This window comes from Eublepharis macularius, chromosome 9 (genome assembly GCF_028583425.1).
Source record: "Eublepharis macularius isolate TG4126 chromosome 9, MPM_Emac_v1.0, whole genome shotgun sequence".
Classification (NCBI taxonomy): domain Eukaryota; kingdom Metazoa; phylum Chordata; class Lepidosauria; order Squamata; family Eublepharidae; genus Eublepharis; species Eublepharis macularius.
Window position 1 is genome coordinate 47698013 of NC_072798.1, and position 22388 is coordinate 47720400.

A 22388-nucleotide genomic window follows, 5' to 3' on the forward strand; every position below is an offset into this window, starting at 1 on the left:
TATTCAATGGCCAATTTAAAAAACTGAAAAGGCCCTGGTGGCAGTGGAGGAGGAGCAGAGAAACCTGCCATGTTGCAGCTGCATTAGCAATGGGGAAATCACACAAGCCTGTCCCCATGTAAAAAACACATTTAATGCTGACAAAATAATAATAATGCCTGATTAATAGTCACATGCTGGAGGAGTACAACATTTCTATAGGCTTCTGAAAATTTTGGTTTGAAAAATGAATAGGGTGGAGAAAGAAAGTAGGGAGGAAAAGGCTGTGCACCCCTCCATCCTCACAATGTCATACACCTATGTTCCGGGATAACATCTATGAATTCTCTTCACGCACACATATACACACACACAGAGTTAATTAAAAATGTGTTATTTGTAGAGCAACTCAGGAAGCAAAATCTAAACTGGAACTGACAACTGAGGTGAATGCAGCAATGAATGAGGTGTTCGCAATTAAAAGGTGAGCTCTTTTTTCAGTTTTTTTTAAAAGAGTGATGCAGAATTTTTTTTTGTACCACTTCTTACTCAACCAGAGGAATATCTTTGGATTTAGTTTCACTCTTCTTGTACAGTGCTTTCCTCTGAGGATCTTCAGGCTTTATAGAGCTGGGACTCATGTTTACCCCCATCCCTCAGCTGCCTGTGACATCACAGGCAAGTGGTATTATGACATCACTAGTGTTGATGCCGGGGCAGCAGACCAAGACCACTAGGTACAAGAAATGCAAGCCAAGCTTCAGGAGGTAGGAACAAGCCAAGGATCAAAGTCTTGGAAGAATTCTCTCCAGTGCTGAGTGACCTCTACTTGTTATCCTCCTGCTCCTTCCCGAATAAGAACTGAAAAGGAATAGAAGGCATAGCAATCTATGTCTATGCATCTGCATTAACAGCAGATCCTTTCAAATAGCAGCCAAAATGGTGCCCCTGGGGGGGGGGGCTTATGACCCAGCAGGTAAGACTCCATCACTCATCAGAGGGCCCTGGTCACTGCCCTGTTCAACTTGTCAGATAGTTCCCCCTGCAAGGATATTGTAAACTTTTAGGGGATCCTGATTAAACCACAGCTTTCTCTCATTTTTCTTTTTCTGTTAATCATCAACTGCCACCAACATTCTTTAACTCTCAGAGAGCAATGAAGTTGCTTGGCTTTTGTCATGCCATTTTATTTTATTTTTTAAAATACATAAATTAACATTTTTCTTAATAACAAGGAAGGTCTCACAAAACTTGTGGATGGCCCTATTTTACTGACCTACTGATAGGTAGGGACAATCAGGTTCACTGTTCCATATAAAGTGAGTAGTAAAAAAAGAACTGGAGCCTGAACCTATTAAAAGGTATATATATATATGGGCAGAGTATATCAATTACAGAGAGAACGTGATGGGTGTTTGAAGCTTGCTGGCTGGTGTGAGTCAGAGAGTAAAATAACCAACTTAAACTTAACAGGTTTAGAAAAGAAAGAAGAGTTCTTTATTATAGGGACTCCATACTTTGATAGGAAAGAGGAGAGAGAGATTCCTATCTACTTATCCAGTCTAGGGATGGACATGGATTGCAAAACAAGTCCTGTAACCATGGTGGAAGATGGAGAGAAGAGATAGCTGTGTGACAAATAGAGGAAGAGAAGGGTATCACAAGGAGGAAATCTTGAGATTAGCAATCTACACATAAGGATAGTTCAGGGCAGTAAGTAGTAAACAGATGCCCTCTTTCTGGTTTGTCCCCCTCTAAAACCTGAGGAAAGGGACAGCATTAAATCCTCCTCTGCTAACAGTGAGGAATGGTTAAGCAGAAATTTGTGGAAACACAAAGTAACTTAATTTATTGTCGATTGTAAACTTTAACTTTTGCAGTGATATTGCAAACTCTGAAGATATTCTGAGGCGGTATTTATCTTACGAAAAATTTTTGATGAGCATTTCTCCTCAAGAGTGGCAAGAAAAGCAACTGGAAAAAAGAGGGAAAAAGAAACCAGAGAAGAAAAGAATGTCAAAAATTTTACTTACTCTTCCTAATCGAGAAAAACCTGATCTAAAATCACAATCCCCTTACGTTTTATGCAGAAAACTAAGTAAGTATTCTTTTTGAATGCAGTCCACAGAATGTAGTTCACACTGCAGCCCTATCTTTGCTTAATCCTGCAGTACATACAGTGCCATCCTAAGCAAAGCTAGGCCCATCTAAGCCCATTTACTTCAATTAATTTAGAAGGATGTAACTTTGCTTAGAATTACACTGATAATTTCCTAGTAAAAACAAGGATAGTGGAAATATCGTTTGCTATGAGTATTAATATTATCTGTTGGCTGTGTTCCTATTTCAAAAAAATAAACATACGTAATAGAAATAATAGAAATAAACATGACAACAATAGTGAGAAATCTACACATAAGCATCCATAAAAGGTTTCCAAATATCTAAAAATAAGTCCATCTGCAGTAGTTGACTATATGCTACATGTTCAAATGAAGTTGTAAGGTCTTCCATCCATTAAATTATGGGAGGTGGGCATTTGTCTGTGCAGTGTTGTAATAATAAGTTTTTTAGCTACAGTAAGGGCACAGAGGGTCCATTTCTGTTGATCATCACTGAGAGAACAATGTAGTGAGAGAACTTCAAGGTCCCATAACTAGAAATTTGTAATAGTACAGTTTATACAGTTGTTACAAAGTGGAGTGTGTATGCGAACAAGCATTATTATCTGTACCCAGAGAGTGTTTGGCTTTGTACATTTATCTGGATGATTTAGAGATGTTTGTTTTATCTGCACCTTATAGCAATGTTCTTTGCTATAATGTTCTTTATGTCTGCAGACTCCACTGTGAATCTAGGAGGTCAATATCTGTGAGGATGGTGTATAAGTACTTGATAGCCTTTTAGTTCTTTCAGCAGGATTTGAGTCCAGTAGCATCTTGAAGACCCACAAGATTTTCAGTCAAACCACCCTTTGTCAGTTGAGATGATGGGAGCTTGGATTTTCAAAATCTTGTTGGTCTTCAACATACCACTGGACTCGAATCTTACTGTTCTATTCAGGTAGAGTGTATAACCAGCAGTTACAAAAAATACAGGAAAATCCAAGAGGGCACCAACAAGGTTAACAAGGAGAGTTGTTGTTACCAAGAAGGTAAGCAAGCATCCTTCAAAAGCCAGAAGCATTGCTGAAATGAAGAGAACAAAAAGGAGCACTCTAGCAAAACATTTAAATTGAAAGTAAGACAAAGAATAAGAATAGAAACTTTGGAAGCAGGGAACTATAGTCATTTGGTTTTATCAAGCTGTATCAAGCTAATTACAGTATTATTATACCTTACAGCCTTACTTTAAAAAAACCTTCCCCCCCCACCTTCTGGCTGGATACTTCCTTTTCTAACAGTGAAATCCTAAGCAGAGTTACTCCAGTCTAAGCCCATCGAAATCATTGGGCTTAGACTGAAGTAACTCTGTTTAGGATTTCACTGTAAATGTATTTGAAGAATGAGCTTTGACTCTCGATAGCACATACCCTGGAAATCTGGTTGGTCTTTAAGGCGCAACTGAGCCCAAATCTTGCTCTTCTACAGTAGGCCAACACAGCTACCCACCTGAAATTATTGCACTTCTTATATCTCTCAGAAGATTCATCCATAGTGTCCCTGCTTTGGCCTCTAGCTGGCTTGGACAATACCCAGTCCCACCTTTCTTTTTCATCTAATTCCAAGGATGCTGTTGATGTTCTGAACCAGTGCTTGGAGTCAGTAATAGGCTGGATAAGGGTGAACATGCTGAAACTTAATCCTGACAAGACATAGGTTCTTGGAGTTAGTAGAAAGGCTGACCAGCAACATGAGATCTCTGTTGTCTTAGATGGGGTTACACTCCTATCAAAAAGCCAGGTTTGCAGCATAGAAACACTGCTTGACACAGCAGTCCTCTTAGAAAACCTGGTGGCTGTGGTGGCCTACAGTGCATTTGCCCAGCTTCAACTGGTGCATCAACTGCATCCATTCCTGGTTCAGCCATATCTAGCCACAGTGATCCATGCCTTAGTTATCTCTTGACTGGACTATTGCAATGCACTCTACTTGGGGCTACCCTTGAAGAAAGTTCAGAAGCTGCAGCTAGTGCAAAATATTGTGGCTAGACTTCTGGTTGGGGCTGGCTATTGGACACGTGACCCCAATATTACAGCAACTACACTGGCTACTGATGTGCTCCTGAGCCCAGTCTGAGGTATTGGTTCTATTCTTTAAAGCGCTACATGGCTTGGGACTAGGGTATCTGAAGGATTGCCTTCTCCCATACACTCTTGCCTGGGAGTTAAGATCACAGGGAGAGGCCCTCCTGACTGTCACATCAACCAAAGAAGCTTGGTTGGTGGATACATTGGAGAGGGCCTTTTTGGTGGCAGTCCTACGATTGTGGAACAGCCTGCTTAGGGAGGTGCAGCAGGCTCCCTTACTCCCTAGCTTCAGGAAGCAACCTGAAGACTTCTATTTAGGACAACTTTTTAATGTAGGCTGGATTTTAACCCCTTTTTAATTGTTAACTCTGTTTTCAACTTGTTTTTGATATATTTATGTTGTTTCTATTTTACTTTGTAAGCTGCTTTGAGAAGCTTTGGAGGAAATAAATATTTGGGGCTTTCACCAATCTTGAGTGTTAGCCTTGAGTGTTAGCATAATTTGGCAATATAATGAAAAAGAGGTTCAGAGAAGGTAATTGTAGGGTTGTGTAAAGAATTCCAATTGCACATACAGTGAAGGTGTTTGGTAATGACTAACTGGAAGAGAGAGCACGGGTTGTGGTGGATAGCTTAATGAAAAGATTGATTGTGTGCAGTTACTGCCTTCCTTCCATATTGTTCAGCCCACCTGCAGAGGTGAGGAGAAGTGGGAGCAACCACAGACAGGCCTTTTTTTTAGTGGTGATATCTTGCCTTTGGAATATTCTCATTGAACCTTGCCTGACACTTACCATTTCTTTTATCCAAGCTGTTAATTGATGGCATTGCATCTTCTTTAATTATATTTAATGGACTTCTTTTAGGCTGAAGACTGTTCTACAAATATCATTTTAGTCTGCTTAATGTGGTGTTTATGGCTTGTTTTCGACATGTTTTTATGGATTGTCTATTAATTATTATTATGCTGTTGTATTTTTGAATTTGTTTTTTTTTAATCCTTAGGCTTAGGCTCTGGGGTTTTTCCTGGGCCATTAAAGGAAGCTGTGGTGAGGCCTCTTTTAAAGAAACCATCACTGGACCCCACTGACCTGGTCAGTTACCACCCGGTTTCGAACCTCCCGTTTCTGGGAAAGGTGATTGAGCAGGCGGTGGTGGAACAGCTGCAGGGCTTCCTGAAGGTTGTCTCAGCCCTAGACCCCTTCCAGTCCGGGTTCTGTCTGGGACATGGGACAGAGACGTTGCTGGTCACTCTCACAGACAATCTTCGTAGACATCTGGATCGAGGCGGCTCGGCGCTGCTGATATTATTGGATCTGTCGGCAGCGTTTGATACAGTCGATTATGATCTTCTGACTCACCGTCTCGCCGATGTGGGGATACGAGGGACTGCCTTACAGTGGCTTGTCTCTTTTCTCCATGGTCGGGGACAGAGGGTGGTGCTTGGGGAGAAATTGTCATCTCGCCACCCTTTGGGGTGCGGGTTGCCACAGGGAGCAATACTCTCCTCATTGTTTAGCATCTATATGCGCCCGCTTGCCCATTTGGTGCAAAGTTTCGGACTTGGGTGTCATCAATATGCAGATGACACCCAGTTGTATCTGATGATGGACGGACGGCCCGGCTCATCTCCAGATGTCCTGGAACACGCTTTTGCAGCCGCGACTGGTTGGTTGAAGCAGAGTTGGCTGAAACTGAACCTGATGAAGACAGAGGTCCTGTACTTGAGCCACGGGGGATTAGGTTCGGGACTCCGGCTCCCGGCCCTCGATGGGGCACCGTTAGTGCCAGTTCCAAGGGTTAAGAGCCTGGGGGTGATCTTGGATGCCTCCCTGAAAATGGAGGCACAGGTCAAAGCAGTTGTCAGGTCCTCTTTTTTCAATCTGTGGCAGACCAGGCAACTTGTCCCTTACCTGTCAACCCGTGACTTAACTACAGTGATCCAAGCAACGATCATCTCTAGGCAAGATTACTGTAACTCACTGTACACGGGGCTGCCCTTGAGCCTGACCCAGAGATTACAGCTGATACAAAATGCAGCAGCGCGTGTTATTATGAGAGTGCCAAATAAGGCGCATATAACACCATTCTTATGCAAGCTGCATTGGTTGCCAGTGGAGGACCGGATCAGATTCAAGGTTCTGGTATTGACCTATAAGGCTCTGTGCGGACTGGGACCAGCATATCTACGGGACCGTCTCTCCTCATATATTCCCCAGAGGACACTCCGATCAGGGGACAAACAGCTGTTGGTAGTCCCTGGCCCCAAGGAGGCCTGCCTAGCCTCAACTAGAGCCAGGGCCTTTTCGGTCCTGGCTCCCACCTGGTGGAATGCTCTTGTCTGCTGAAATCAGGGCCTGGCAGGACCTATTATCTTTTCGCTGGGCCTGCAAGACAGAGTTGTTCCACCAGGCATATGGCTGAGGCTGGGCCTCCGCTAGTTTGGAAAAAAGGGGTGTATAAATCTTAACTCTCCCTGTGAAGGCTGTCCACCATCCTGTTCTAAATGTGTTGTTTTTAATTAACATGAATTTTTAATTGCATTTTTAATATGTTGTTATCCGCCCTGAGCCCGCTCGCGGGGAGGGCAGAATACAAATTTGAAACAAACAAACAAATAAATTTGTGAGCCATTTTGAGCAGGTCTCTGAAGAAGGCAGCACATATATTTTCAAACAACAGAAAGAGACAGAAAAGTACTGGACCAGATGGACTTTGGGTCTGATGCAGCATGTACCTTGTGACTCTTTGTCATGGATCCAGTGATGCACAAGTGGAAATCTAAATTGACTTAGTGCAGTTCCTCCACTGCAGTATCTAGCACTCTGCTGCAATACCTAGCACTCTCCCCTGGCTTTTGGCAAACTATGCATAACTGAATTATTTTTATGCAGGTAGAATGACTGTACTATATCAAAATGGTTTGCAAAGTGATAGGGACTGCATACTATACTACTATGTGTTGACTTGCAGTAACCTATTGTATTGTTTATGTTCCAGCTGTAGTTCATATTGACTTACACAATGTAATCCACCATGAGTCTCACTGAGAAAGGCAAACTATTAACTAAATAAGATGACTCAGCACAAGCAGCTACCACAGTCCTTTTCTTATATTTCCACTTGCACAAGAGCTCCAGTACAAGCAAAAAATATGTGCTGAATCCAACCATTTCTGTTGTATCTTTAGGCAAAGGCACACTTGCTACAGACAGTCCATGTGGAAGGAACTCATTAAGAAAAAAATCATCATCATTCATTATTCCTAGCCAGGACCAGAAAAGGAGAGTCTCGATGAACTCAGGTAAGGAGAGAGGTTGGTTATTTGGAGGAAGGCAGTCATACCAGACTCATGCCTGCATCAGAACTTACAGCTGAAAGGTATTTGTTGTAATGGAGCAAGGGCTAGGCTTCAACCAAAACTGGTCTCTGTAACATCTGTGCAACATGGCCAGGAAGGTCTAAGGACATAAATCTCAGTAATGTTCCTTTGCAGTAAATATACAGTTTGGAATTTAGTGGTATGCTGTAGCCTGTAGGGATGCCAAAAGACGATGAGTGGGCCCAGTGGAATTTGGGCTTCTTTGTGTTAAACACAGAACCCTTTCACTGAAATCACACACATCTTCATTACTATTCAGATCTCGCCCCCCTTCCCACTTCTCTGGTACCCATTATCAATATATCAAGTTATACTTCTCCAATCTCCTGCCTTAATTGTCATCACACATACCATCCTTTCCAGCCAATGCAGAAGAAAACATCATCTCTGTGTCTGTTCCTAATTCCTATGTTACTCACTGACTCACACTGCGATTCCATGCATAGTTTCTCCAGAGTAACTCTGCATAGGATTTCACTGGCAGTCCTACATTTTCCTTCTAGCTCAGCTGCCATACATCCCAGGAAAGGCCTGCTGTTTCTGTTCCTAATGAACATGCACTTACTCACACATTCCCATCACCTGATTTCAGATGAGTTTTTATCCATGCAGGACAGCTTAGACCTGACCCCAGTTTTTCACAGTTCAAATGGAGCTGCTGGGGAAGTGGGAACTGAGGAAATTCTGCATCTTCAAGTCCTTTTGGAGGGTCTTATTCACAGCAGATGATGTGGGAGGGGAGAAGAAAAAGAAGCTCTGTCCCTGTCAGCTGGCACCTCATATTCACCTGTCATCTAAAATTTCAAAAAAAGAATATCAGCCAAACAGGTGCTGGGAGGAAATTCTGGAACAAAAAAATGCTTTTATGTAACCACCAGTCTCACTTTAGCAGATCTCACTAGTCTCACACAGTGAAGAGCTTATGTCTTATATAGAAGTCTTAAGGCAATGCTTTTATCATGAGACTCTTATCCTATATGCCAAATAATGGTAGTATATGATGTCTGTTTGTTTTTTATTTCAATTTCACTCTTCAAAGTAACTGACTATAGGCTTTTTAGAAACGGATCAAAAATAGACATAAGCCGCAGACCATCCTTGCTGGGAAGGGAAAGGTCCATGCTAAGGTACAGTATAAAGCTTAATTTCTTGATCAAAAATTATTCATTAGATTGATTTTATTGTTGCTAAAAACAAATAAATGATGACCAAAATAATTGGCTGTATTTACAGCTTAGTGAAAGTAGTAATGGAGAAATCAGTGACAATAAGCAACTGTAAATTCCCCATCTACATTTTTACAAGTAGCCCAGACCAGCTGAAAGATCATTTCCCATCATGTTTCCAACTCCTCCCCTCTCCCCTTGTATTATAAACCGCTTTTGAGAATACCCACAAAGCTGCAAAAGCAGATTGTAGTTTGGAGTGAGTTAATTAGGCTTCTGTCCCTTGATTTCAAGCTGTGGCATCTACTGAGAAACACAATTAGCAACCATAAAGGTCTTCAGTGTGCATCATCAGTGTTATTGATATACAGAAGACCTAAGAAGTTGTTGTATTTGTATCAAGAAAAGAAGACTACATTAAAATTCTTACAATACCTGACCAGTAAGGCTTATTGATTCAGTTTCTTGTAGCTAAAGGATTAGAACCTATTTTACAAAAACATTTTGTTGCCTTTTGATGTGAAATATTAATGTTTTCAGAGATGAGATGTAAATTTAAGTTAAGTTATTATCTTCTCTAATAGCTGTACGAGTGAAAAAAATGTTTCTTCAGATGATGACTTTTCCTTGGAAGACATACCAAGTGATGTGGTAATTATATTTATTCTGTTTGTTATATCTACATAAAAATAAAGCCCCTTTGCTTTTAATTCAAAGATAATACAACATTTGGAGAACCTCTGCACCAAAATTTGTGCTTGGAGAAAACAGATTTTCCCTTTAATGTAGAAACCAAACCCTGGCCTTACATACTAATTTTTTTCAAGTACCTCAAGACACAAGGAAACTGGAAAAATAGCAAACTAAGAGCTCCCTTGTTTTATGGAGAAGAGCCTACACTTTTACTAGGATAACCTCAAAGCATCCCACTCTTTCCCATGTGATCTGGACTGTATTACTTCAACAGGGTTAAGAATCAGTGTGGCATGGCTTCCTGGGTAGGCTCAGTATTCCTGGATAGACTCTAGACCACATCAAATTAACCATATGTTGTTTTATTTATAAGAATTCATAAGTAACGTACTTGAATTAAAAAGACAAATTAAATGTTTCAGTAGGTATTTATTATATATCAAATAACACTTCCATTAAGATATACCATATATATTGGCCTATACAATCCATATTAAGGACAGAAAAACAATCTGGGTCTCCCCCCCCCACACACAAACATACATTATTGTTTATTACATTACTGTAGAGGGCATGTTCTCATTGTGGCTAACCAAAATGTAAACTGAACCTTATGTAAAAAATAATTTTGTGATCTGCCTCTTTAGGCAAAACTGCTCATTTGCAATGATGACATCCTATTAAGCAAACCAGACTTGGATTTTTCCAGCTGTTCCTTTACTCCATTAACCTTCTGAGACTTCTAAAAAGCTGATGTTTGGAGGCCACAGAACTTACATGGATGAAAAACCCCATGACCCAGGTGGCTGCAGTGATAAACGGAACTGGGCAAAGTTGCCTCTATCTTCCCCTTCCATCAGCAGTGCTTCCAAGCCCCAAAGGCTCCATGGGGGAAGAAGAAGGTGTGAGCAATTTTGCCCACTTATTCTTCTGCACTCCACTCCTGTTTTCTTGGCCACATGGTCCTGCAACTTCAGCATTAGATTTTCAGAGGTCCCTCTGCTGTTGTGGGAAGCAGGAAGCATCTGCTCTACAACAGTCTTCCCACGAATGTTTCATAGGGTCCAGTCGAAACAACTCTTGCTTTTTTTGTTGCTAATGCCAATTTTGCTTTTACATGGAACCCAAACTCCAGTTAATATGTATGCTCATTCCTGGTGAGCAAATTATGGGTAGAGAAAAATTATGGAGGAAGAAGATCCAAAACTATCATTTCTTCTTCTGGGGTTGGAACATACACCCTTTATCAGCAATATGTGCACAATATGGGCCCCGTTTTCCTCCAAAAAGAATCCAAGACCAATGCCTAAACCACAAAATGGCTCCCTCCAAAACGGCTCCTGCCCCTAAAGCTGCAATCAAAGCAACAGGCTGTCCTGAATGTCATGCAACCAGATGTCCTGCTCCCAGCTGGACAGGTACACACCATCAGGGCAATATAAAAACTCTAGTTGGAAGGAATGTCTGGATGAGGAGTCAGTGTGCCCCCCATTGCCTCCACAAACTGCCCCATTGCCCTGGCCAACTTCTGCTGAACCACGTCCACCCTGCTGCTTGCCCAGATCATTCTCCCCCACCTGAATGACAAGGGCATCCCCACCTGAATGACAAGGAGGGCTGCCACACCTGGCCTGGTGAAGCATTGTTGGTACAAGTGATTCCCAGAGCATTCCTCTGATGCCAGTCCAGGTGATCTTAACGACACCATCCAGGCTGAGCTGCCATCCCATTCTGAAAACACTGGATAGCCCGGTGCACAACGCTGTGCCCACAGATCCAAACTGACTTGCCCCAACCTGAAAGAACTATCAAGAGAAGGGCAATTAGTGAAATTCCCCAGGACTTGGACTCTGGAAACAGGTCCCAGTGTCACAAGTCTGGAAGAGCTAGACTGCACATTCAAAGGAAGCATACTTGACAGAGAACAACTCTGGGGGGATGGCCTCATTAACAGAAGCATCCCATGGGTAAGAAAGATGATTCATAAGGTTATATTCTCCCAGGATTTTCTTCGGGACCAGACCAAATGGGAAAACTGTCAGGTTGGGCAAGGGAGGGGGGATTGAATGGGCCTGCAACATGGCTGGTGGCCACCTCCTTAGTGATCTTGGTTCCCACAATGTCTGGCAACCCCTTGGAAGACTTAAGGTTGCCAGAGGTGGTGGGAACTCAGGGACCAGAGATCAGGATACAAAACCACAGGAAAATGCCATCTAAAAGGTAGTGGACAGCATGCCTATTGGTGTAGTGCAGCAGGAGGGGGCACAGGGCCTCCAGCCTGACGGGGGTGAAGGCCAACCTCAAGATTCTGGGCACCTGGCTACTTCCTGGCACCTGAAGGCTGGGCAGATGAGGCACTGGACCCTCCCTCTGTATGGGAGCTGCCAGTGGAGGACTGGCCAGCACAAAAAGGGTGAGGGGCAGAAGATCTGCAGGGGCAAGAAAGCCAGAATGGGGGCCCAAACAGCTGTCACAATTATGTTCGAACCTACAGTGCAGTGCTGGCCCTGGCCCTGGTTATATTCCCAGCAAAGCCCCCTGGCTTTGTCCCACTACTGGACCAACTACCGCCTTTTAGTCTCACCCATTCCTTTTATGTGGGTCCCCACCAGCCACAGCCACAGTTTTTCGCTGATGAGGTCCCCCTTGGCCCTTGGGTTGTGGGAGGCCCACTTCTGAAAGGCCTCGTCATATTTTATAGCTGCATTATCACCACCAAGTGCCCACACACACAGCATGTTCCCTGGGTGGTTGGGTCAAGTGCCAGCGCCTTTCAGGATAGGCTGTCTGCACAATGCTCATGAGAATAGTGTAGCCCTCCAACAAATTGCTGAAGGTGTGCTTCACTGTTTCCTTTTTGGAACCCCTTTCTGTCTCTCTTTGGGCTTTATGATTGAAAAGACATCCATACAATAGCCACCCAAGATCTGCTCCCAGATCTTCTGGCGAGGTAAATCCCAGGAGGCTCTTCGCCATCCATGAAGGATGAATTGAGCGGGGGAGAACCCTCAGCCTGCTCCACTGCCCATACCTCCCTGGAGCCTGTCCCCATCTCTTTATGCTCAGCCTTCCTTTGTAGCGCCCAGGCAAGGCCAAATACGCGCGCTGCTGCATCCCAATAATCCTCCCCTGGACCATGGCCTTGTCAGATGAAAAGGACTCACCAGTGGTTCCCTCACTGTCTGAGTCCTCATCCCATCACCTGGATTGTCAGGTCTTCTTGTGGGCCCAGTGGGGCCGAATCCACATTACCTCCGCGCGGCGCTAAATGTCCGCGAAACACCCGGAAGTATAGCGTCTTTCAAGCGCGATTTCTGAAATCGCGCTTGAAAGACTCTATACTTCCGGGTGTTTCGCGGACATTTAGCGCAACACCGGGACGCGCGAAGGTAATGTGGATTCGGCCCGGGTCTCAGCCAGCCACCACACTCTGGGCTGCTGGAGGCAGTGGAGCTGTTGCTTGGCAACTGTGTGGCCCTGTGGCCCTTGGCCAGCTTCTAGCCCCTGGTAGCTGTACCAGCTGCCTGGGAGGGGCCTTCAGCAAGCTCCAGAGTAGCAGAAGCCGCTCCGAACCCAGAGGCCTCCAGCTGCTCCACCCTCTCTGAGGGGAGCTCTAATGTCTGCGAAATACCCTGCAGAGTACAATGACTGGGTTTCCCTCTGGATGCTCTGCATCCCTGGCCATCCCCGCAGGCCCACCCCACCCTTAGGGAGCGAGGCGACTCCCGTGGTGCATCCATGAGGCTGTCCCGGTCCCCTAGATGGGCAGGGTGCACGGCCTGGTCCAATGCCTTTCATTGTCCCCCAGCCCTGGTGGCCTTGCTGGGAGGCCTAGTTGCTGCCTGTGCCTTGGAAGGTGCCCCCTCCATACCCTTTACTGTTAGCATACGGAATTTAAAGAAGCCCCATGCTTCGTTGGGCTTGTGGCTGCTGCTGCACCTCCCCCTGCTGCCGTGGCGCCACTCCCACCCCACTGGAGCTGAATCCAAGCTGTTGCTGTGTTTCTGCCGGACAGAGCCGTTGCTGCAACTGCTGCCAGGCCACCAGTCCTTTGCAGGCTGCTGCCAATCCACCGCATGTCAGAGCTGCCACCAGTTCACCATCAGAGTTGCTGCTGATTTGCTGCCAAGAAGCCGACGATTTGCTACCACACGCAGCTTTGTGTCCTTTGCCAGTAGAACAAATAGTGACAAGGGGAAGGTCTGGTTGCTGCTTATGAGCCACACTGCCATACCTGAGAGGAAGCAGCACTTCAGAGGTCCCACCCCGACCCCACCCCTGGACAGCCTGCCCTGCCTGCTCTGATTGGCCAGCTGGTGAATTTGAAACTTTAAATACATGGGCCTCTCCGCAGGGCTGCTAGGAAGGTCCAAACTTGGCAGCCGCCATGTCTCGCACTCCACCGCTGCCCTACAGGCCATAACTCGGCTGCCCAGGTAAGTCTGAGGGCAATCGTTTTTGTTGATTTCCAGAAAAATTAAGATAATTGGGAAAACAAAATGCCGATTCCCACTTCCGTTGCTGCACACCGTTGCCACAGTAATTGCTGTGAAATATGAAGGGAAATACACTATCGCTACTGGCAGGCACCTTGCGCATTATAACTCACTGATACATATCCCTCTGTATCTTCAAACAATTTTCTTCCACACACACAATTTAAAAACTTACCTTCTGTATATGTGAACTGCCCTTAATTTGGCTGATAATATTTTTGCTAAGGGAGTAGCAAGGCAAGTGCAACTTACAGTGTTTAACGTAATGCAATCTTAAAAACTTTCCCATTCATCTTAGCACAGCTTTTGAGTTTTAGATTTTTTTAAAGTGCTGTCTCTAACAGAGCTGCTAGTATATTTATAGCATTATTTCTTCTGCGTAAGGAGCCAGAGATATATTTTGAAGACCCAGAAGAGTTACTTCAGATGCTTGCATTTTTTGAGGAACAAAATCTAACACTATTTCAAAACATTCAGGACTTAGTTGCAGCACTGGAAGATTGTCGGCAGAGGGAAAGAATTGTTAAAGAGCAAATGTAAGTTATCTAAGAAAAAAGGGCAAGTGCTGAAGTATGCATCCTATGCTTTTACTCCCCTTATTTGGGGTTGAACAAGATGTAATGATAGGAGGTATGTGAATCAATATGTGGATTTTTTAAAAAGAGTACATAGCTACAAGATCCGCAATTTGGATTGGAGTTGTGGCATAAGAGAAAGGGAATTAAGCTCCCAGATGCTATTTGCTCCATTGACTAAGGTGCCATTATGGCACATTTCCCTTGCAAGACAAAAAGGAACTTCAACAGGCCAACTGTGGTTGGGAGAGCAGCATGGGGTTCAGGAATTAAGCCATTTTGTGCTGCATCCCCAGTCCAGTTGCTATTTACTCTTTAAAAATCAATGGGAAGCATAGGCATAAACTATGGGGGGGGGTTTGAGGGGCTCAAGCCCCACCGGATTTGGCTGGGGGGGAGGGCTGAGCCCCCCCTCCCCCGAAAACCAGTGACAAACTCACACGAGGGACTCAATTACAATGGCAGCTGAAGCACAGGACTGCTCACCCTTCCTGTATTATCATATTACAATTTCCAGAGGCAAAGCCTTCTCAGCAGTGGTACTTTGAGTAGAATGTTCTCCCATAAGAAGCTTGGGTGGTGCCCGCTCCCAACCTCAGCCGTCTTCAGCATGCATTTATAGATGGAAGGGGCTGGAGGCAGTTTAGAGTTTCCTGCTGAGCGCTGGCAACCAGCAAAAGATTTAAGGGATCGGGTTATGCAAATAGGTGTCATAGCAATGCCGCAACATCACTTCAAACACAAATCTGGAAGTGCCATCATTGTGTCAGGTGCAATGCTCTAGAATTGCCCTGAAACTTTATGCTTTTACTGTAGAGTTGGGGTGGAATCCTAGTGTTGTGCTCATACTATTCTCCCACATTTTCCCCCAAAGGGCAACTGGGCCTATAGGGTGAGAGGCCTTCTGCTATAGTAGAAGACCTTGCCACCCTAGATAGTCTGAGAGGACACAGGTATGCTCTTTCTAGGGGAGTCTCCAGATCACTCACTTCCCCATATCACTGCTGGCATCTGATAAAAAATGCAGCTTGCCTATGGGGTGCAAATGGGAACTAACAGTGGAGTTGAGCCTTTGAGTTTGGAAGAAAATGGTATCTAGGGGCTTGATGGTCAAAATGATGGACATATGTGGCAATCATGGTGCTATTTCATGTGTGTGTGGGGACTTTGGCTGTGTGCAACTGAATTGGCCTCAAAGCTCTGTGTGGGAGTTGAACTGGTAACCTTGGTCATGCAGTCCCAGTGCTCTTCCATGGAACTATGTCTGTCTCCTGCTGCTGAGGACTGCCTAATGCCCTATGTAACTGGGGAGCTGCCCCCCTCTGCAAGAGCTGTGGGTCTGAGTTAGGCCTCTCCCTCATGTTTGCTGTTACCTGGCCCATTGCTGGGCAAAAGGCAGGGCTTTGCCTTCTGGCTACTGTCCCTTTTCCTAGGAGTCATACCTTTCTCTCCTGCTTGCCACAAGGATGCCCTTCCCCAGTGGGATGACCTTTGTTGACAGTGCAGTTGTATATTCACTTGTTGCTGCCTTAGCATTTCCCTTTTTTGGCTAAAGGGAACTCACTGGCATATAAGAACTCAAACCCACCCCATGTTCCTGCAGTTTGTACCACTGGCCTGAGCCTCCTTGGAAGTTGCAGTCAGCAGCACTTTCCTCCCCAATCTCTGACAATCTGCCTGTGACAGGAGCAGTGTACCAGTGGGCCATGGCTACATTTGCAGGTAGTAGTTAGCTGTGCCCATGTGTACCACTCACAGGGAATCAGTGGCATGCAGCTCCTTGATTGGTGGGTGTTGCTAGGATTATGAGGAAGTCTGATGTACTTACCAGGCAGTCTGGGCCTTGCAGAGGGGCGTTTGTCCTTTCCCCTCTGCAGAATGACCACAGGATATCTCTAGCAGTACTTATGTTGTGTAGGGGTACTGGCAGGCAGCAGACACTTAGGCTGGGGCTGCTGGGGAGCAATCCTAAACAGTTCTATACAGAAATAAGTCATATTTCATTTGGCTGAGCTTACTTCCACCTCATTCAGCTAACAGTGAAAGAGGAGACTCACGGTAGTAGCTTCCCATTCCATGACTGGGAAAACCACTTTTCTGACCAAGAGATGCTGTTCTCTTTCATTTTCCTGTCAGTCTGCTTAGTAAGGTAATCGCTTGCATTCTCCAGATGTTAGCCAGACGTAGTAATGCCTGCACAAACTCCTTGAAGCATAGACTCCATAGGACTACAATTCCCTCCCCCAGGAGGGAATTCCTTTTCAACCTATTTGTCTGTAGTGGACAGAAGATACTTAACCATACTTAGAGCAGGCTGCCTATAAAGTTAAGAGTCACCTGAAATATAGCCAACTGTGTCATATCAATCTAGCTATAAAATTGTGAAACCTGTTTATAACTTCTGAGTGCTGTATTTTTTGTAGGGAACAAAAAATAAAAAGCCTAGTGGATGAAAAAGCAGCTATTATAGCTGATTGCATGAAAGAAGAGGAAAAAAGTGATGGACTGGCATTAAAAGCCAAGATATTTTCTTCAGGACAGTATAATCCAGCAACCATGGTAACATTTTGCTGTATAAACAATTGTAACAATAAGATCAATCAAATGGGTGGCCGTGTTTGTCTGTAGCAATAGAAAGAGCAAGAGTCCAGAAGCACCTATAAGACTAATACAATTTGTGGTAGGGTATGAACTTTCATGAGTCACAGCCCACTTCTTCAGATACAGCTAGAACGTGAGTCCATCTGTCCTTATATCTTGGAGAGAGGAATAATTTCAAATGCCAAATGACAATAGTTAGTGAATGACAGCAGTGGCTGTGATTGGATAGGGTGGGATATGCAGAGAATTAGGTGTGGAGTTACTGCAGGACTTTTTCCTTATGTTATAAATAGTGGTGTTGTATATAATGTAAGAAAACTTTTTGCTGAAGCTATATAAATCATACCAGTTCAAAAGAAGCCTTTCATCTCCCAAGTGAACTTTCCTTTTCTTACATGGCAGGCGTCTAATAGTTAACACAAAGTCTGAAAGAAGCACTTTGCCGTATTATTGCAAAAATGATTCATCTTTGTTCTTCTGTGCCTCCACACATGGGGACTGCGCAGGCGCAGGCCAGCCGCTGGAGAATTTTCTACAGCTTCTATAGCTCCGAAGGGGCCGTTTGTCACGCGCCTCAGCGACCGTTTTCCCGCCCAAACGGTCACATGCTCCTCCAGCGACCAACGGCCCCTTCCCTCAGTTCTCTTCTTGCCGCCGCTTGGAGAGAACGTGTGCTTCGTTGCTCTGTGTTTTTTGGTGCTTCTTGCTTCGTGATTGATATCTTGGCTTTGACTTCGGACTTCGGACTACTCTTCTGCTTACTGATTTGGACTTTGTGTGAACTCGGTAATTATAACTCGGACTGTCTGACCATTCTTTTGCCTGCCCCTGAAGATGGCCTCCAAGGCGCTCTTCAAGCATTGTATTCAGTGCCACACTAAAATGGCCCAGACCGATGGCCATGAGTTGTGCTTATTTTGTCTGGGGGAGACGCACAATGTCCCAGCCTGTAAAATATGCCAAGGCTTTACCAACAAGGCCCGGCAGGAGCGCAAGGCCCATCTGAACTCCTCCCTGTGGCAGAAGGTCATGTCCGAGGGTACTCCGATGCCTTCCCCCACGGCTGGCCCTAGCCCCTCTGCTGAAAAGCGTTCCTGAGCGGGCTCAGTGGCTTCGGTGAAGTCGGCGTCGAGATCTTGGCCGACGAGTGCTGCAGCGTCGAGAGCAGCCTCTCCAGCGCAGGGTTCGGTGAGACCGCCCCGAAGCGCTTCTGTGTCTTGATCGGATCCGAGGGCGTCAAGCTCGGAGACAAGACTTGTGGTCCCGAGTCCACGCTCGGAACCGAAGAAGGCTGCATCGGTTCTGAGGAAGTCGACGTCGGGCAAGGTGTCGAAGCTGAGGCTGAGTTCCACCACGAGCCCATCTTCCGGGGAACTGTCGGGTCCGAGGGCCTCGTCGGAGCCGCCGGCCAAGAAGCCTAAGAAGGCGCACCGCCATCGATCGCTGCGCTCGGTTCCGGCGGAGAAGGTGATTGAGATCCCTCGCATGCCTTCTCCCCATCTGGATTCGCCGGCTCCGGAGGAGGTACCTGATCCAGTGGCCTTCGAGGAGGTACCACTCGGGCACCCCGTGGCCGCGGATCCGAGCCTGTCGACTAGCCGTCGACTCCGACCATCGCCAGCTCATCGGTCCCCAGCAGCTTCCAGCCGTGATCGGCGCCGTTCCAGGGCTGGGAGTGTCGGTTCCGGGCACTCAGTGGAGTCGCGCCATCGTCAGGCCTCCTACATCCGTCCAGCCTACCACTGCCAATGGGAAGGGGTGCCTGTCGGCTTCGGGTACTCGGATCCGAAGCCGTCCACGTCGACGCAGGGTTGGTTCCCTCCGCTGTTCCGGGGAGAGGAGTCGCTGCACGGTTCCAAGGAAGGAGAGGCTGAGAGTGTTGGGGACTACCGATCTGAATCCTGGTCGGAACCGTCCCCGGATGACAACGTGGCGCCAGGCACCAGCTGTCCTTACGAGGACCTGAGGATTTATTCGGACCAGATGGCCCGTATGGCTCAGGCACTCAAGATGGACATCTCTTCAGCGACTCCCCAGACTAAGGACAAGCTCCTGAAGAGGATCTATGGCGACAACCTGGCTACCATTGGCTTCCCCATGTTGGAAGGGATCGAGGAGATCGTGGAGAAGGTCTGGAAGGTGCCCTGTGATCAGCCTGCTACGTCCAAAAGGATAGAGCAAATGTACAAAGTGAAGCAGGGCACCTGGCAGTCACTGGCGAAACACCCTCCACCCTCCTCGTTGGTCACCGAGGAATTCCAGCCTCGTCGGTCGGGCCCACCTTCTGCACCACCTGACAAGGAGGGCAGGAAGATCGATGCGATGGGCAGGCGTCAGTATTCGATTTCCTCTCTCGGCCTTAGGATAGCCAACTATCAAACTATTATGGCTGGCTACCAACTCTACGTTTGGGAAAAGCTGGCATCCTACGTCAGGGACCTCCCACCTGACAAAAAAGCTGTGGTGTCCCTGCTCCAGACCGAGGCTGTCCGGCTATCCAAGCAGCAGATGAACGCTGGGAGCCATGCTGCCGACACTGCTGCACGAGGGATGGCTTCAGCGGTGGTCCTCCGGCGCCACTCCTGGCTACGGTCGACAGCCCTGTCGCAGGAGGTGCAGTCAAGGGTCGAGGGCCTGCCCTTCGAGGGGGACTCTCTGTTTTCAGCATCTACGGACAAGGCCCTCAAGGAAAAAAAAGAGGACAGGCAAACGGCGTGGTCCTTGGGGCTGGCCCCAGCGGACAGACCCACCTCCAAGCCACGGTACGCTTCACGGTACGCTCCGTACCACTACCAGGGCAGGTTCCAACAGCAGCGGCCTGGTTACCAGCAGTATCCTGCCTATCCACAGCAGCACTACACCCCCTCACAACAACCCAGGAGGCGTAGACCCTTCAAGCCTCGCCCGTCACAACCTCCGGCCCAGCAAAAGGATCAGCAGGGTCTTGGGAGGCAGTACTGATGGGTCAACCCAGCCGTACCCCTGAATTTTTCGGACAGACTGAGGCCTTTTCTCTTCGAGTGGAAGTCAATAACATCTGACTCATGGGTCTTAACTATCGTTGATAAGGGATACGGGCTGGAGTTCGTTGAGAGGCCTGGGTGCAGTTCACCCCAGTCAGCTGTAAATAATACTATGGCCGAGCTGGATGCGGAGATCGTGTCGCTCTTGGCCAAAGGTGCTGTGGAAGAGATGGCCTATGAGGAATCTGTAAGGGGGTTCTTCTCTAGGTTCTTCCTGGTCCCCAAGAAGGATGGGGGTTTACGCCCCATTCTAGATTTGAGGGGCCTTAATGCCTTTTTAAGGGTTACCAAATTTAAGATGGTCACTCTGTCAACTGTGATCTCTTTGCTAAAGAAAGGGGATTGGTTTGCAGTCCTCGATTTGAAGGACGCCTACTTCCATGTGGGGATACGTGAGGAGCACAGGAAATACCTGAGCTTCGTTTACCGGCAAAGGGTTTTCCGGTATAAGGTGCTGCCCTTCGGTCTATCCACGGCACCACGTGTGTTCACCAAATGTGTGGCTCCTGTGGTCTCCTTCCTGCGGGAGGAGGGCTGTACCATCTTTCCCTACCTCGATGACTGGCTCATCGTGGTTGGTTCGGAATCTAAGCTGGTGCAAGATATAGACTTGGTACTGAGCACTTGCAATCGCTTGGGGCTCCTGGTGAATTTTGAGAAATCGAAACTGGTACCCAACCGCACGGTCTCTTACATCGGTGCACTGTTAGACTCTGTGGAGGGTAAGGCCCTGCTCCCCCTGGAGAGGGCTAGGTCCCTAAGGGGTCTTGTGTCCATGTTTAAGAGGAACCATTTCCAATCCGTACGCACTATCCAGTGCTTGTTAGGTCATATGGCAGCGGCCACCTCTGTGGTCCCCTTCGCTAGGCTGCATATGCGCCCTCTCCAAAACTGGTTTGTACGCAGGTATGATGCTGCGCAGCACCCTCCGTCCCTCAAACTCTCCATCCCAAGGGTCATCCTGTCCTCCTTGGACTGGTGGTTGATGGCAATTTATTTAAAGGGACCCCTTTTGGCTATCAGCATCCTGACATCACAGTGACCACTGACGCCTCTCTGCTGGGATGGGGGGCTTATTGTGGTGATGTATGTGTGCAAGATGTCTGGTCTGAGAGGGAAAAGACCCTCCATATTAATGTGCTTGAACTAAGAGCCATTCGTTTCGCACTTGTGTCCCTTGCAGCATTGCTACAAAATCGACAGGTGTTGGTACAGACAGACAACACGACAGCCATGTACTACATAAATCAACAAGGGGGCACAGCATCCATGGCTCTCTGCAGGGAAGCCACGCTCACTTGGCAGTGGGCAATCAGGAATGGTGTGATGCTTCGAGCTATACACGTGGCAGGTTCAGACAACACTCGGGCAGATGCCCTGAGCAGGGTCCTCTTGTTGGACTACGAGTGGGAACTGAACGCAAAGTGCATTGGGCCGATCTTTCAGATGTGGGGCCATCCGGACATAGATGTGTTCGCAACTGCAGAAAACACCAAGGCCCAGAGGTTCTGTTCGAGGGCAGGGAGCGACCCCCTCTCTATTGGGGATGCCTTCCAATTTATGTGGACCCAAGGGTTGCATTATATGTTTCCACCGTTCCCCTTGATTCCCAGGGTTCTGTGCAAAATAGAGGAGGACAGGACGGATTGTATCCTTGTGGCCCCCTTTTGGCCAAGACAGGTTTGGTTTCCCAAGCTCCTGCGGATGTCCCAACGGACATATGTGAGTCTGCCCCCTTGGCAGGATCTTCTACGGAACGGGAGCCTGGCCCATCACGACCCCGGGAAGCTGCACCTGACGGCTTGGCGGATCTTTCCCCGCCAGTAGCATTTTCGGATCAGGTGGAAAGGGTCTTAGCGAATGCTAGGAAGCCGTCCACTAGGCGCTCCTACGCTGCTAAGTGGCGTAGGTTCGAGGCTTGGGCACTTGCTAAAGGAGTGGTGCCTGCCAATAGATCCCTTGGACTCGTATTTGATTATCTGTGCCAGCTGAGGGACCAAGGGTTAAAAGTCACCTCCCTCAAGGTCCATCTCGCAGATGTCTCTGCTTTCCATTCTCGGGTGGAAGGTAGCACAGTGTTTTCTCACCCGAAGTCCCGCCAGTTCCTGAAAGGGATGTTTAACCTTTACCCACCAGTGTCACCTCCTGTACCTCTGTGGTCCCTATCCCTGGTGCTTTCACGGCTGATGTTGCCTCCGTTCGAGCCTCTGGCAACCTGCCCCTTGGACCTATTATCGTACAAGGTGGCATTCCTGGTGGCCGTAACTTCTGCCAGGAGGGTTAG

At 46.9% G+C, this 22388-nt stretch overlaps 1 protein-coding gene across 1 annotated transcript in view; it reads left to right on the forward strand.

Annotated features, from left to right (window-relative positions):
- The window catches only part of CCDC38 (coiled-coil domain containing 38), a 55114-nt gene that overhangs the window by 14592 nt on the left and 18134 nt on the right, over nucleotides 1–22388 (forward strand). Inside the window, exons 6-11 of the mRNA XM_054987753.1 lie at nucleotides 383–463; nucleotides 1860–2077; nucleotides 2820–2850; nucleotides 9301–9367; nucleotides 14290–14441; nucleotides 16904–17039. Coding sequence (XP_054843728.1) covers nucleotides 383–463; nucleotides 1860–2077; nucleotides 2820–2850; nucleotides 9301–9367; nucleotides 14290–14441; nucleotides 16904–17039 — 685 coding nt within the window. The remainder of the gene's footprint in view (nucleotides 1–382; nucleotides 464–1859; nucleotides 2078–2819; nucleotides 2851–9300; nucleotides 9368–14289; nucleotides 14442–16903; nucleotides 17040–22388) is intronic.